Source organism: Pelodiscus sinensis, chromosome 10 (genome assembly GCF_052426305.1).
Source record: "Pelodiscus sinensis isolate ZL-2025 chromosome 10, ASM5242630v1, whole genome shotgun sequence".
Classification (NCBI taxonomy): domain Eukaryota; kingdom Metazoa; phylum Chordata; order Testudines; family Trionychidae; genus Pelodiscus; species Pelodiscus sinensis.
In genome coordinates, this window is record NC_143061.1 from 23,142,498 (window position 1) to 23,158,066 (window position 15,569).

A 15,569-nucleotide genomic window follows, 5' to 3' on the forward strand; every position below is an offset into this window, starting at 1 on the left:
TTTCTGCTCATTTGGCAAAATAAATATACATCTGCAGTAACATCACATAGCTTTTACAAACTTCAGATATTCAAAGCCCCCTTCCCAAGGTTGTATTGAGAGATTTTTCACTATGCAGATTCTGCTTTACTTGCCAGTTTAAGGCAATGATCAACAGTAGTATTCAGAACTGAAAGCAGTAGCAGTTAGCTACATGTACTTTTTTGTCAAGCATGTCCACTGTTCCCTCTAGGGAGATATTTTTGGTGTGGGCTGGGGCATGAGGAAAACAATGTTCTTCTGAAACAGTCCCACTTGGACTCCTTGCAGGCCTCCACTCACTTTAATGATATTGAAAAGAGAGGTTAAAGGAGTTAATATTCCAGTGGGTTTGTACTCCCTCCTTCCTAGCAGCACATGCATTTGTATCCTGCTCACACTGACTCCTTAGTGAGGAAGAGAAGGGAAAAGATGTCCTGGCTGTCCTAACAAAGCTACTTAAATGCCTGCTTATCCTCTGATCCAGCTGGGAATATAATGCTAGGGAAGGACATGTGGATGATACCACTGTCATGAATATGCTATGAGTACAAAACAGTTGTTCAGCTCAACAGTCATACTTTTAGGAGTAGAGGCAGTGTGATTGGCTGAAGTAGTAGCTAAGTACAGTAAAACCTGTGTTATCTGGCATGGTTGGTGATTAGGGCATTCCGGTTATCTGAGGGGCCTATCAACCTAGGAAAAACCAATGGACAATAATAGTAAAACTCAAGTTTTTAATATTGGTAGTTTTGTAGTGTGAGGCAGTTGGTCTCATATTTCTATTTTGCGTTAAAGATGATTAATACCTCTTAAATAAAAAAATTGTTAAGCAAATCATGATAAACCAAGCCAGGCCTGTGTGCCTGAAGATGTGACAGTATTGTGGCTGGGAGCAATGCCGGTTAACAACGTTTTCTGGTTAACAGAGTGCCAGATAACAAAGGCTTCACTGTACACAACTTTTCTGGAATGCTCAATTCACAGTTGTTGGGTTTTTTTTAAGTCCTTTAGGGGATTTCTCTGCAAATGTCATATTTTCTTATTTTGTCCCTGAACAGGAAGCTTCTTTCCAGTGATCGCAATCCACCAATTGATGACTTAATAAAATCTGGAATATTACCAATTTTAGTGCATTGTCTTGAAAGAGATGACAAGTGAGTTTTTTTTGTTTTTTGTTTTTTTTTTTAAAGAAAGTACTGATAAAAAAAATTGTTCTGGGAGGACTTCATAGAAATCCTTTTGATAAACAGTTAATGCATGCATTTGCAAGTATCCATGTTAAGTTACTATATTGGTTTCAGAAAGAAAGTATTCTGTATTACAGTAAACGTAACTTTGTATTTTTATTTATAGTCCTTCTTTACAGTTTGAAGCTGCATGGGCTTTGACAAACATTGCATCTGGAACCTCTGAACAAACGCAGGCTGTAGTTCAGTCCAGTAAGTTGATCAGTTTTTATAAAAATGCATTTCACATGCACACTATAATTTATTTGTCACTTGATCCTCATATTTTTAGAGCACCTATACACTATCTCTCTCCCTCAAATGTTCACCAATCTACACTATATAGGACTGGTACTTCATGTGATAGCCAGTATAGTTGAAATTGAGTTGTCAATCATAGGCACATAGTTGAAGGACCTGTTCAGGGTTCTCGTGCCAGAAATTTTACCTCTTCTCTGGCAAGCAGCATCAGTTGAAGCACCTATCTGCTTTTGTTCTTTATTTTCTCAGATTTGAAATTCACTTGGGTTTCCTGATGATGAGTAAATCTCTTGTGGGAACTCACTGTTTTAACAGTTAATATCTGCTGGTTTTCCAGATTTCAAACACTATTTTTACTTTCACAATTAGGAGGGACTCGCTACCTAATTTTGGCGAAGGAAGAAATGGTAAAATCCAAGTCAGAGGCTGTCCCCTGAGGAATTTACTACACTGAAAATAAAATGTCGTTGTGTTTGATTGTTAGGAAGGAATTTTTGTACCTGTAAAGCCACGTTGCCAGATGAAACATACAATTGTTTTGTTCTGTGCCTTAGATATTTTATTAGTTTTAAATATACTTGAACATCAGCTTAGGAGATCAGGGCTCAGTAGAGCTTCGCTAGTATTGAATTCGACAAATCTTTTTGAGGTCTGAATATAGAATTACTACCATCTTCAAGCAATTTTTTGTAGTTGAATCAAATTTACTTCCTTTTCTCTTTCAATTCCTTGTAGATCTTCTATAATAAATAAGGGAAAACTTGTTTTATAAACAGACAAGGAAAAAATGAAGTCCATACAACTAAAACAGAACAGGAAGTATCAAATGTTCACATACTGCACTATAAACCACCAGTGCTGGGCATGCTGAATTGCTAACACTCTGAAAGGGCAGAAGAAACTTTTTCCACTGAAGAAATTTAATGTGTGAAAATCTCACATTAAATATTTAAGAATAAGAAGACAGTTAATCAAAATATAGAATTGACTCAATAGGAAAGTAGTTTTCAAACTGGTGTACAAATGAGCTCATCAGGTGGTACTAAAAAAAAAAATCATGCTATGGAAGATGTGTTGTTACCCTTCACAAACCATCCCCCACATTTCCTCATTTTCACAGATATTTTATGACCTTTTGTCAGATGGGGGAGTGTGTGGTAGGCTACATTATTTGGAAAGAGTACATGGCCTAAACAGTTTGAAAACCACTGCATTAAGGGAAAATATCCTGCTTAAACACTACACTCTAATTTGAATGATGACATTGACATGTTAGCTTGATTAGATTGATACAAACATAAGTAATTCTAATTTAATCTTTAATTTGTTTTATCTTTGATAGGAGAAATAAAACTTATTGTGATACATCTGTGACCACTTGACAATAACATAATCTGAACGTGTTGGTCATGCTTTTCAAATACAAAGTTAAAATAGATTTTGTTTAAGCCTTTTTTTATATGAAATTTGGAGCAAAATTTAGAGTCACTTCTTGGTCTGGGAATCTGAGAGCTAATAAGAGAAAATGCTGGAGGGAAATGCAAAGTTATTTCCTCAGAAGCAATAGATTCATCCTGAATATCTAACTTTAAAGTACTATGTAAGCAAATCCAAGGCGAATATTTAACAAAATTAACCAAAGAAAAAGTAAAAAAAAAACAAAAGAGGATTTGTGATCTTAAGTCTTCAGCTCTTCATCTGAGAGTTTGTATCTAATCAGAGAATGAATCTGTTCTATGAAATTGCAGTTGGTTACAAAACTTTCTTAGGGCATTGTCAAAGTCATCTGAAATCAGTGTAGGATTCTATTGAGTTCAAAGGAGTTGGACTGAGCCATCAAAGAGCATGTGCTTACTCCAATACTGATATCCTCCACTCCTGATATAATTGCAGAATCTGGTATCTAGATTCAGTTTTCCCTGTTGCATAATGATGCATTAAACTCATTTTATTTCTGTCTATAAAGCTAGTTTGTCAATGGACTTAAAACCCAGGATTCAGTCTGGCAATTCTGATTTTTCTACTGATGGAATTAAATTAGAAACAATGTAAATATACCTAGTTTCATTAGAGTATTCTGTACTCAAACAGACTCTCCAGCCATGGTTTATTTGACTGAAGAAAGAGGCCCGCTAGCATCTCTCCAGAAAGACTAGTAATTGAAATTGCTGTGGGTATTTTGCTCTTTATTACACCTTAGCATTGTAAATCCTCTGGTTTTAATATTGAATAAAGTAGGTCAGTGGCTAATTTCAGTTCTTAAAACATGTTTAGTATGTCAGGTGGTGCAGTGGTGTGTTATCTGATTAAAACTAATAGTTTGACACTAAAACCAAATTATAAACACAACCTTCTATCTTCCCCCTAAATTAATGTGAATTCAGTAAACAACTGCACCCAGTGAATTGGGCACCAAGTAATTAACAGGTCCTTCAAAGTTAACAAGTATGAAGTCCTTCTTCAGGAATGTGTTGCACAAGTGCCTTAGCTTTTGGGTATAAGAGTAGGAACAGACAGCATTATTCCAGATTGTCACAGTGTTAAATGTTGACTGAACAATGACACTGCTTGGGAGCTGACTTCTCCTAATGTCCCCATATGAGTCTGAAATACGTATCTTCTCCTTGAGTGATTTTTGTTTAAAGCTCTTCCTTACAGTCATCTTGCTGCTTTTGCCAGTCACTTTTTTTACTATATTTGAAGCTTCAGAATCATTTTTGTGGTAATCGTTTGATTGTCCCTTCTACTTTCAAGAGACAAGAAGAAAAGACAGACTATATAGGTGACAGATTCTGTAGTACAAATACTTTGATAAGAACTTCTAAGATTTTGCGTATTAAAAGTTGCTGACTAAAACATCTATTTATAACCAGTAATGGAAAAGAATGTAGGAAATGTGTAACTACTTATTCATGTTTAGTGACTTTTTTCAAAATAACTAATTGTGCCTGTTGGGTTGATCTTGAACTGTTGAAATCCCGTTCAGACAGCTCTAGATAAAACAGTTCAACATTAGTTTTGAAAGTCAGTGGTTGTCCGAAGAACTAAATATGCAATTTTAACATGAACCATGTATTAAGAATAATTCTGTGACAAAGTTACATAACTATCTTCAATATAATGAGAACAAAAGATTTGTCTGAAGTGCAGACTCTTCTGTAAAAGAATGGTAAGAAAGGAAAAGTTGGTTAATGATAAGTGTTTATATTTGAACATCATCTGGAAAAAGTGAAATCTTGTTAACCAGAAGAAGCACACAGCTGGAGAAAATCTTCACTTCATGGAGTAATGGAATTTGTTTTTAATTTGACCCAACTGTAATATGAGCACATTACTTTGGAACTAAGACTTTTGAGTAACAGAGTGCTTTATTTTGCAGATGCTGTGCCACTTTTTCTGAGGTTGCTACATTCACCCCATCAAAATGTGTGTGAGCAAGCAGTATGGGCTTTAGGCAATATCATAGGTTTGTGTTACTCTTGATATAAAAATTCAGAAGTTTCTTTTGAAATCCGATTAATAAAACAATTTGGATTCTAAAAAAACTTAAACAGTGGTCCTTAGACTTATTTGACCCACTCATTTGTCATTTGAAGTGCTGGGTTGTGCCCATGAAAGCTCTTGATACTATTTAAATATTTTTGTTAGTCTCGGAGGTGCTACAGGACCATTATTTAAATTTTTATTTTTTTAGTTATATACTTAACATGGCTATCCCTCTGAGACAATTTTGATTGTGTTATCTTCTAAAAATTAGAAATATGCTTAATTTAAAGAGCCATGGGATGGGGTTTAAGGACTTGATTTCCATCAAAATGCCCTTTGCTTAACCTCTGTGTTTCTTTCTCTTGCCCCATCCCTAACGCATGCATCTTTTACTCTAGATACAAGAAAATTAAAGAGAGTCTGTCTGGCAAACAAATTACATACATCATGTTATAATGAAAGATAACTTTAAACAGCTTTCATTTTAAAGGCTCTGGAACACCATCAGAGCTCCCTTTCAGTCACCAGTGCTTTCATAGTACACATTTAATATTTCTGGCCAAGGTCTTGGCTAATCTAAAACTTTTGTTTGTCTCTTTGATTATTGAATGGCAGAAATATTCAGATAGCATACTGGTGAGTGTAGTCAACCCCGCTGTACTGAATTACTGAAATGTGTTGGATTTGGGTATTGCTTTGTTTGTGACAATGAGCTAAGTTTTCAAAAACTCTGATTTCTAATTTTTCTTAAACATTCTTAAAGTATTATTACAGTCAGTTGTTGGACACGTCACATTTTGAGTAATGGTGTCTTGTTATGTGCATCCAAGGGCTTACATAGTTTAATGTGGATCTTAATAGTGAAGGGTTTAAACTTGTAAAAATGAAGACGTACTGGAAAGCTGACTTTGTCACTTGCCAGGATGTTGAACATTGGATGAGCACTCTTTTTTAACATTCTGATTTTGGTAGCACACAAGTTGCTTGGAGTTTCTACACTACGTTCTACCTGTGTTGCTCAAGATTTGAGTAATGCTAAACAGTGGGTATTGTGGAAACCGTCTCTTCTGAGATGTTTTCCTTTAAGAGGTATGTAGAAATAAATGCTATCTCCATGGGACCAGATATATAGTTGAGCCTGAGGCCCAACCTCATGCCCAAATTGTGCTTGAAAACTGGAAGAATATCCCTTGGGTCATCTAACTACTAGGCCCTTGGTTATTTAACATGGCAGTGTGGTTCTGCAATACCATCCTTTGTAAATAGTTTTTATCTTTGTAAAATAACTTAATGTTTACACAGGTGATGGACCCCAGTGTCGAGATTATGTTATTAGTCTTGGGGTGGTGAAACCTCTGCTGTCCTTCATCAGTCCATCTATTCCCATAACATTTTTAAGGAATGTTACTTGGGTCATGGTCAACTTGTGCCGTCACAAAGACCCACCTCCACCGATGGAAACTATTCAGGAGGTAAATTGAATTATTCATTTATAAATGTAATTAAACAGGTTGAATTCTTAATTGTCTTGATTATTGCTGTTAATATTAACGCGCTCTCTCTCTCTCCTCCAGATCCTTCCAGCCCTCTGTGTTTTAATTCACCACACAGATGTAAATGTGAGTTAAAAACATTTCCCACAAATTAGTTTGTGACTAGGTATAACTGCATATTGATTCTCATTTACCTTTTGTTTGAATACAAAGGGACATTATAGTGACTCCACATTGTGTTAAATAAGATACTGTGTCCTATACCTCTGAGTCTTTTTGAGGCATTGTCCATACAGGAAGATTTTACTGGCAATACCTGTATGTAGATCTCTCCTGTCTCCACCTGTAGCCACAAAAATGAGCCAGATATCTGAATCCACATCCGCAGATGTGGATACTCACAGATATAAAGCGAACATCTGCGAATTTTGCAGGGTGTAAGTACAAAATTTGTGTGCAGCCATATCCACATCCATAGGTATAAAGCAGATATCTGCAGATTTGCAGGGCTCAACCTGTATGCTTATATTAGCATAATCCCTTATGTGAACATTTTTATTGTTCTGTGTCTTTTTTTTCTGGTTTAGTTTGTCACTTGGAAAGAAGTCGAAGGCAAACTAAGAAAGTCAGTTTTATGCTCGAGTATGTAGACTTTGATATCCATTAACTATACCAGTTGAAATTCATGTGTTAAATTACACTGATATAACTGTTCCATGTATACAAGGCCTCTCCTTTGCCTCAAAATGTAGAGAAGTTTTAGGAAACTCCATGTAACTACAGATCAGTTCATTCTCACTTGTAGCAGCTGAAATGAAACTGACCCTCTTAATTCCTGAGAATTGCTTAGATTTTTGTAATCATGCATCTGAACTTTTAGTCTCCTTTTTTCAGAGACTGCTTCCAGTGTAATTTTGTAAATGCATTTTGTATTCACATTAATGTAATTTTTGTGTAGTTCACCTGTGCTACTAAAATGAAAATGTTATTTCAGCACGCAGTGCTACTGCATCTAGTTTCCACTAAGTAACTCAAACTCTTCTTTTTAAAAAAAATCTGTGAAGGAACTCTACTTTGAACATAAGAGTAGTTATTCTTCCGTGTAAGGTGTGGCATCTTTCTGAGACTGTCTATTTTGTTGTCTTTAGGGTGACCGCACTTCAAGGATCAATTTTTAATTTTTCAAATATTGTTCATTTTAATTAAGATTCTCAAGAGGATAGATATGTTAGAATTCCTCACAGATATTTGGCCATTATTATCTCTAGCCAAGATTTGTCATATTTTGTCCTATATTCTAGCTACCAGGAAGGCAGCAGACAAAGGTGCAAAGAACAAATTATAAAGCGGCTGCATTTTATACTTATTAAAGACAATGTTAAATAGCAGAATACTTTCCTTCTGTTTATAGATGTTAAAGAATCAAATCTTCTGAATGCAACAACTCTAATCTTGAAAAATTAAAAAAAACTAGAAACATTCAAGTGGTCTCTAACAGCAATCAAGTCTTGAACCAAAAAGATTAACTTTAAATAGAATAGGTTTATAAGATAGGTGTTGGCACATCTTCCTTAGACCATTCTTTCCTCATGGATTTGATAATTTTTTTTGTTAGATATTGGTAGATACAGTCTGGGCCCTCTCCTACCTAACGGATGCTGGTAACGAACAGATCCAGATGGTGATAGACTCTGGAATAGTCCCTCATTTGGTTCCCCTTCTCAGCCACCAAGAAGTCAAAGTGCAAGTAAGTTTAGATACTATGTTTTGAAATAAATAAGATATTGCTATTCTACAGTATTGAACTGGCTTAACTTTTTAATTTAGTTATCATTTTGACTAAAGTTTAACGAGTAAACTTTTATTTGCAGAACACTTAGGTTATATCAGTATCTGTTATCTGTTTTGTGGTGATATTTGAATGAAAATATTTTGCTTTTTTCACTGTTATGCTCAGCTTGCAGATAAAAATGTTTTTCTAAACGTTTGAGTTATTAAATACAGTGTGTTGTTTCAGACTGCTGCACTCAGAGCTGTAGGCAATATTGTTACTGGTACTGATGAACAGACGCAAGTAGTTCTGAATTGTGAAGCTCTTTCACATTTCCCAGCACTTCTGACACATCCCAAAGAAAAAATTAATAAGGTATGTAAATAAGTTGGGTATCAAATTTATCCATAGGAAAAATGATGATGATGATGATTTGCTCTTATTGTAAACATTATTGACCAAATGACAGCACAATATTTTTCCCCCAAATATTATAATTAAAGCTGATTTAGTCGCAGGTATTTTTAGTGATGTCATAGACAAGTCATAGACAAACAAATTCACAGCCCTGTGATCTGTCTAACTTATACAGCTGACAAAAATCTCGAGAGTGGGGGAATGGCACCCAGGGGCTGCTGCTAACGGGAGGGTTCTGGAGGCGATGCTCCAGGGCCAGGGGCCACTGACCAGTGTCTGCTCTGGCTGCTAGAAGGCAGTGGGTTAGCAGCTACTGGGGAGCAGGGACTGGCAGCTATGCAGGCTGTTCCAGAGGCCCCAAAGGTCAGTCACAATGGCCACTGCAGGAAACACTGAGATCACAAAGTCACAGAATCCATGAATTTCATAACATCTGTGACAGCAATGGAGCCCTAACTATAACCTGATGATGCATCTTTGTTGCAATACCAGTTTTTTGCTTATAAATCTTAATCTTGTTATATTTTCTTTATTTAAATTAAGCAGTCAGTATCCTAAAATCTAGGAAACCGCTTAAATATCCTTGCCAAATATAGTCATTCTTTGTAATAATGTAATCAAAATTGGGGCGTTTAGAATGTTATATAAACCAGTATTCATCCATAAACCCAACAGTGGGTTCTTGACCTTGTATGAAATTTGAGGCTTATGTTGTGCTGCAAGGTTGGCATTGCCCAGTCCCAAATTAATTTTTCCTGGGAACTGGTAAATAGTGGTTTATACTTAATTTAATAGTGGCTTAAACCGGGGAAAACAATTGCATCAGTACCCAGCAAGTTCAGGAAGCATAGAGTGAATCTTTTAAAACTATATCATTGAAATCTTAAGAATAGATTTAGTCTATCAATTACATCAAAGTTGGTCTTTTGTTAGAAATGTTGCATAGTCAGGTGGACCTGGTAGTCTGTTAGGGTATGTCTACACTACCCCGCTAGTTCGAACTAGCGGGGTAATGTAGGCATACCGCACTTGCAAATGAAGCCCGGGATTTGAATTTCCTGGCCTTCATTTGCATAAGCGGGGAGCCGCCATTTTTAAAACCCCGCTGGTTCGAACCCCGTGCAGCGCGGCTACACGGGGCTTGAACTAGGTAGTTCGGACTAGGCTTCCTATTCCGAACTACTGGTACACCTCGTTTCACGGGGTTCGAACCAGCGGGGTTTTAAAAATGGCGGCTCCCCACTTATGCAAATGAAGCCCGGGAAATTCAAATCCCGGGCTTCATTTGCAAGTGCGGTATGCCTACATTACCCTCCTAGTTCGAACTAGGAGGGTAGTGTAGACATACCCTCTGTCTGATTGCTTAATGCTTCAGTCCTGCAACTGTAGGATAAACTACTTTTGTTTATATAGTATTGGAAACTGAAATTAGTTCTGACATCTATAACTTCCTTGCGAAAATATAAAATCAAAAGGTATACAGATATTTCAGGGTTCAGTAGCATAATTACATTTTTAGTAGTATTCCCACTGCTTTTTTCTGGAGTGGTAGAAAGAATGATTCTATCTAGTAAAAGCCTCCCTTGGTAAATAACATGTTATCCTGAAGCATTATGCTTGTTTTTCTGTGAAATAGTTTTTCTGCATCTTACATTCAAACCAAGAAACCTTATAGTGCTGTTTTGTGTGTTAAAAGTACTGTAAATGTGGAATATAGTTGGTTAAATTTACTCTCTAGGATATCTGTTTGAATGGTGTGTGTGATAGGAAGCATTCTAGTTTCAATGATTCATATTTCTTAATGTTGATGTTTTATAATGTATTTTTGAGAGAAAATGTACAAAGGCTACATGGTGGCACTAAAGTGCTAATTTTAGAGTGTATATGATAAATGTTGAAATTTTGGGGAGGGTTTTTGTTTTGTTTTCCACATTGCCAGTGATTAGTGCCCTAAATAAACTCACCAGATGAATCTAACCTGATTAGAAAGCTCTAAAATCTTCATTGGCATCAGTGATCTTGTGATTTTGATTTTAGAGTTCATCAGAGTTTGTAAATGTGACTTTGAGATTTTTATGTTAATTTCATTGAGAGCTGCTTATTCAGCTTGTCGCAAATGAAATAAAAGGTTTATATAAAGTAACCCCTGTGGTACAAATGGCGGGTAGTCAAATTATCCAATTAACCATAATAATGGCAGCCCTCAGTTTAATCATGCCTTCTTGAATAGGGGGTGCAGGAGGGAGGGGGCACATGCCCCAACACTGTGGGCAGGATGGACAAGGGGCTGACCAGCAGTTGGTCGGGCCAGAGTCTCTGGTGGTCTGGGAGAACTTTCTGGAGATCCTAGCACCTGCAGCATAGGTTTCCCACTCTTCTCCTCTCTCCTCCCTCCTCCCCCACTCTAACTCACTGGCAGTAGCAGGGAAAATGGAGCAACGCTTCCCCAACTTGAGGGAGGGAGTGGGACGCTGAGTGATTGCAGCTCAGGAAAGCACAACAAGCTGGGGCTATCATGTTCAGCTTCTGCTGCTGCTATCAGTGAGTGCAAGAGGAGGCAGATCACTGGCCCTGCTAGTTCCCCAGGTTTTATTGCTCAGGGGAGGAGATTGGGGGAAGAGGCAGAGCAGAAGAAGGGTGGGAAAGAGATGAGGCGAGAATGGGACAGGAGTGGAGCCTGAGTGGGTGTCCTGGCCCTTCCCTGGGCTGTGGGAGGAGAGCAATCACATGGCCTCACCAATTGCCTTAGTTCTTGAAAGTCTGAGCCTACAACAACTCTTGTGACTGTCATCTAGAATTTTTTCTTTATGGAGTGTTTTATGTGGCAGTGTCTAATATGACTCTGCCTATATCACATTGGGCACTCAGCTTCATGATTACTACTACCTAATTTGGGTTGAGTGTTGCCATTCTTGCCATTTATAACTTTATTATACACGTGTAACACAGTAAAATCAGTGCTTATGTAAATTGTACACATCTATCTGTGAGCCTGTTCTTATTCACGTTACAGACCACAGCAAACTTCTGACTTCATTGGAAGTAGGAGCACAATCACCTTTCCTCCTATATGTTTTGCAACAGGTTTTCAACTTGCCTAATGGTGGTTGAAAAATCTTGTACATTTAGTGAAAATTTTTAGTGAATATTGTTGAATTTTATCCAAGTTTGAAGGTATGGAGTGTTGGTAGCCATTGTGTGTGTGTGTGTGTGTGTGTGTGTGTGTGTGTGTGTGTGTGTGTGTGTGTGTGTGTGTGTGGTTTTTTGTTTTTTCAGTTGTCAGTTCATACCTGTTAATCCTGCACTATAGGTCTTGAGTAGCTTTTAGATTGATCTCAGCCTTGGGAAAACTTCAACCAGATTGAGTGATTTTTTTTTTCTTTGTACAAAGAAAACATTAGTGTTGATATCTTCCTAGTAGTGGTAGAAAATACTACAGGGCCTTAATCTTAAAAATGTATATTTGAAACCGTGAATACACATTTTCTGGATAAGTCTGAGGGGTAGCCGTGTTAGTCTGTAATCATTTAAGGGTTTTTTTTGTTTGTTTGTTTGTTTTTAGTTAATCTTAAATGACCTTAAAGACAAACAAAAATATATATATATAAATAGTATCATGAGCTTTCCGGGGGCACAACCCACTTCTTCAGATGAATGAAGCAGGAGGCACAGGGGGACAACTGTGAAATATCCAGAAAATGGTTTTCTGCTTTAACAGGAACAGATTTTTGCAGAGTGTAGGGAAATGTGTGCCTTCGTCACTGGCTGTTGAGCAAAGTTGATTTGTAACTTTGGAACCCTTTCAGCCCTCTGCTGAAGATAATGCTGCTGTTTTGAGTGGACTTTCAGGATGTGGAATTAACTGAGTTTTTTGGGGGCTGAGCTTTCTTTCTGGGGGGAAAAAGTATCAGTTAATCTACAGATTGAGAAGATAGCAATAATCCTATTGGTCTCCCATTGTAAAAAAACACTTTGGAGTTGGGTCCAGCCTTTTTTACCTCTTTCTTTAATGTACCTAATTGGATTATTGTTTGCAGTGGTGCCACGATATTGGGAAGAATAAGTGAGGTGAGGTGTAATCTTCTATTGGACCATCAGTGAAAGACAGCTAGCTTGTCAATTTCACCAGTAGAAGTTGATCCAAAAAAATGTCTTCACCCACCTTGTGTTTTCCAATTTGATTATGATTCTTAATGCAACTGCATACAGAACTACACTAATTTAAGTCTTTAGTTGTATTGATGGTTGGGTTCTAAGGCATGTTTTTCAACTTCAGAACTTATGAGTGTATTAGAATTGTAAATGAATGAAATCTTGCTGGAATGGAAATGGATGATTCAGAATTTCTCCCATGTATTTTTAAAGCTTATGGTTTTTTTTTTCCTTCCTGTAGGAAGCCGTATGGTTCCTATCTAACATCACTGCAGGAAACCAGCAGCAAGTTCAAGCAGTGATAGATGCTAACCTTGTTCCAATGATAATACACCTTTTAGATAAGGTTGGATAATAATTAATTTTATACTGTGTACATGAGGGAAAAGCAGTGCTGTAGAATTTCTGATAATTACTTATAGTCTTTATTTTTTGTAAGTCTGTTTTAATTGGTTTGAGGTAAGAATAAAAAGATTTTGCATATATCACTAGTTAGAGCATAGTACTTGAATTAACTAAAGTCTAAATTTCCTTTCTTGTGTCAGTGCTTCTCTAATTCATAGAGGGAAAGTAGTTTAGGGAAATGATCCTTTGAAAAATATCTTCTTACTAAGGATGTTAACATGTACTCATGTACACAGTTAACCTATGAGCCCAGGCTTATTGCTTAACCCACACGGTTACACAACCCCCCCCACTCTTGCTGCCTCGGTATCAGTGGGAACTGGCTGCCCCCCCTGTGATCCTGCCTCTGTATCAGAGATAGCAGTGGGGTGGGGATGGGCACAGGTGGGAGTCAGTGCTCAAAGCTGATTTAAAAGTTAGCTCCCCGTGAGCACTGGCTCCCTCCTGCCCTCTATGTATAAACATGTAACTGCTGAAATTTTCAACGATTACACATTTACAAAAATAAATGTTTAACATCCATACTTCTTACAGTTAAAAATTAATGTAAGATTTAAAATAAAATTATAGCATTCAAGAGTCATTGTGACTAAGTTCTGCACTTTGTAGAAGAAAGAGGTGGGAATGAATCTCTTCTCAAATGACTGAGGCTTTCAGCAGACTTCACAAAAATAAAGAATCAGGGTAATAATTTGTAGTTAATACTTTCAAGAATTCTTTTTAATGAAGATTTTCTTTTGCCTTTCTTTCTTTCTTTGGAAGCATTATAAGGAATTCTACAGTGATGACACTTCCAAACTCAATTGTCTCCAGTAGCTTAGGTTGCCATACATATCTGCTTCCAGAAGAGTAATCTCAAATTTATCATGGCCTGGAGCCGTAGTCCAAAAAGCAGATAAATCTTTATCACTAATTTTAACAAAGTAAATACCTATAATAGAATTAATTATATATTTGTGGTAGTTATATGCTAGCAGGTCTTCCTGCTGTGAGTATAGAACTTCACATATCCCTCTATGATGGGTGGAAAGCATAGTAGCTGTTAGCAGGCATTTCAGGATGCTTTTACTTCCTAGCACCTTATCAACCTGTAAGTGCTGGAAAGAAGAGGCTTCTGTAGTACTAATGATTATTACCAATATATTGTAATTTTTGAGAACAGAATTCCATAAAGGAAGCATAATTTTCTATTAAATCTAGGTGTTTTGGGTGAAATTAATAAACACACTAAGTATGCTTAAAAGCTCAGTGAGACCAAATGCTGAATTTCAGCTTCTAAAACAATATGGCATATCAGAATTAACACAGTTCAGTGTCTGTTACAGTGATACAGGTGGAAATAAATTATTACTTTTTTTTTCTTTCCAGTTGTTGTTCAGCTCTCTGCTCCAGGTCTAAACTGTTTTCTGCTGCCCTCTAGCTAATGACTGGGCAAGTGAGGCAGTGGGCAATGGTGGGTTGAATAGGAGGTAGAAAAGAGAGATTACAGAAGAAGTATAAGGGAAAATAAATGTGCTCTCCCCCACTATGTCCTAACACTTTACAAGATTTTTTTTGCCTGTCTTTTTTTTAATTTCAACCTAAACTAATGGGGAGACAACCTGGGAGTTATACTGTAGCATCCCTGCCCTGGGAGGTTTTTAACAGGCCAGACAAACATCTGTTAGCAATAGATGTTTTGCCTTGGTTATACCTGGGGTCCTGGCTTAGCATGGGGGGTGGATGGATTGGATGACTTCTTGAGGTCCCTTCCAGCCCAACTTTTCTGTGATTCCAAATAATGTACATCCAACTATTGTATTTTAGGGTGATTTTGGTACTCAGAAAGAAGCTGCGTGGGCTATAAGCAACTTAACAATCAGTGGAAGAAAAGATCAAGTAAGTTAATACCTTTTTCCAAAATTAGTTTACACCTCTCCTTTTTTTTCTTTGTTTTTTTTTCCTTCATTGAGTGTATTTGACGTATTAAAAGTGGGGATCAGTATTTAAATTACCTGATAAAATAAGACAGTCTTCAGACTCCTTTAATTGATTTGCAGTAATTAAGGGAAACGGATGTAAGAGTGTACTCTGGTATTCATTTTTTGAGTGACCTAAGAATAGGAATATTGGTGGTGACTGAGTGGGATTAGAATGAAAGTTACATTGTACATGCAGTATAAAACTTAGTACCTAGCTGAATAATTACATTCAGTCTCAATTAACAAAGAGTGCAGAAAATAAGTGTGAAAACTAAGTTTTTTATTTGCAGAATAAGGGTGGGTTGATGGTCCAACTTCTATCCCTACATGTCCTTGAAATGCCTATGACAACAGGGCATTCCAGGAAAATTGGACC

At 36.9% G+C, this 15,569-nt stretch overlaps 1 protein-coding gene across 1 annotated transcript in view; it reads left to right on the forward strand.

The window, feature by feature from the left end:
- Positions 1 to 15,569, forward strand: part of KPNA4 (karyopherin subunit alpha 4) — a 56,477-nt gene that overhangs the window by 19,571 nt on the left and 21,337 nt on the right. The window contains exons 6-14 of the mRNA XM_006123437.5: positions 1,080 to 1,175; positions 1,375 to 1,460; positions 4,888 to 4,974; positions 6,297 to 6,466; positions 6,569 to 6,613; positions 8,103 to 8,234; positions 8,505 to 8,633; positions 13,069 to 13,173; positions 15,039 to 15,110. Of these exons, the coding sequence (XP_006123499.1) occupies positions 1,080 to 1,175; positions 1,375 to 1,460; positions 4,888 to 4,974; positions 6,297 to 6,466; positions 6,569 to 6,613; positions 8,103 to 8,234; positions 8,505 to 8,633; positions 13,069 to 13,173; positions 15,039 to 15,110 (922 nt within the window). The remainder of the gene's footprint in view (positions 1 to 1,079; positions 1,176 to 1,374; positions 1,461 to 4,887; positions 4,975 to 6,296; positions 6,467 to 6,568; positions 6,614 to 8,102; positions 8,235 to 8,504; positions 8,634 to 13,068; positions 13,174 to 15,038; positions 15,111 to 15,569) is intronic.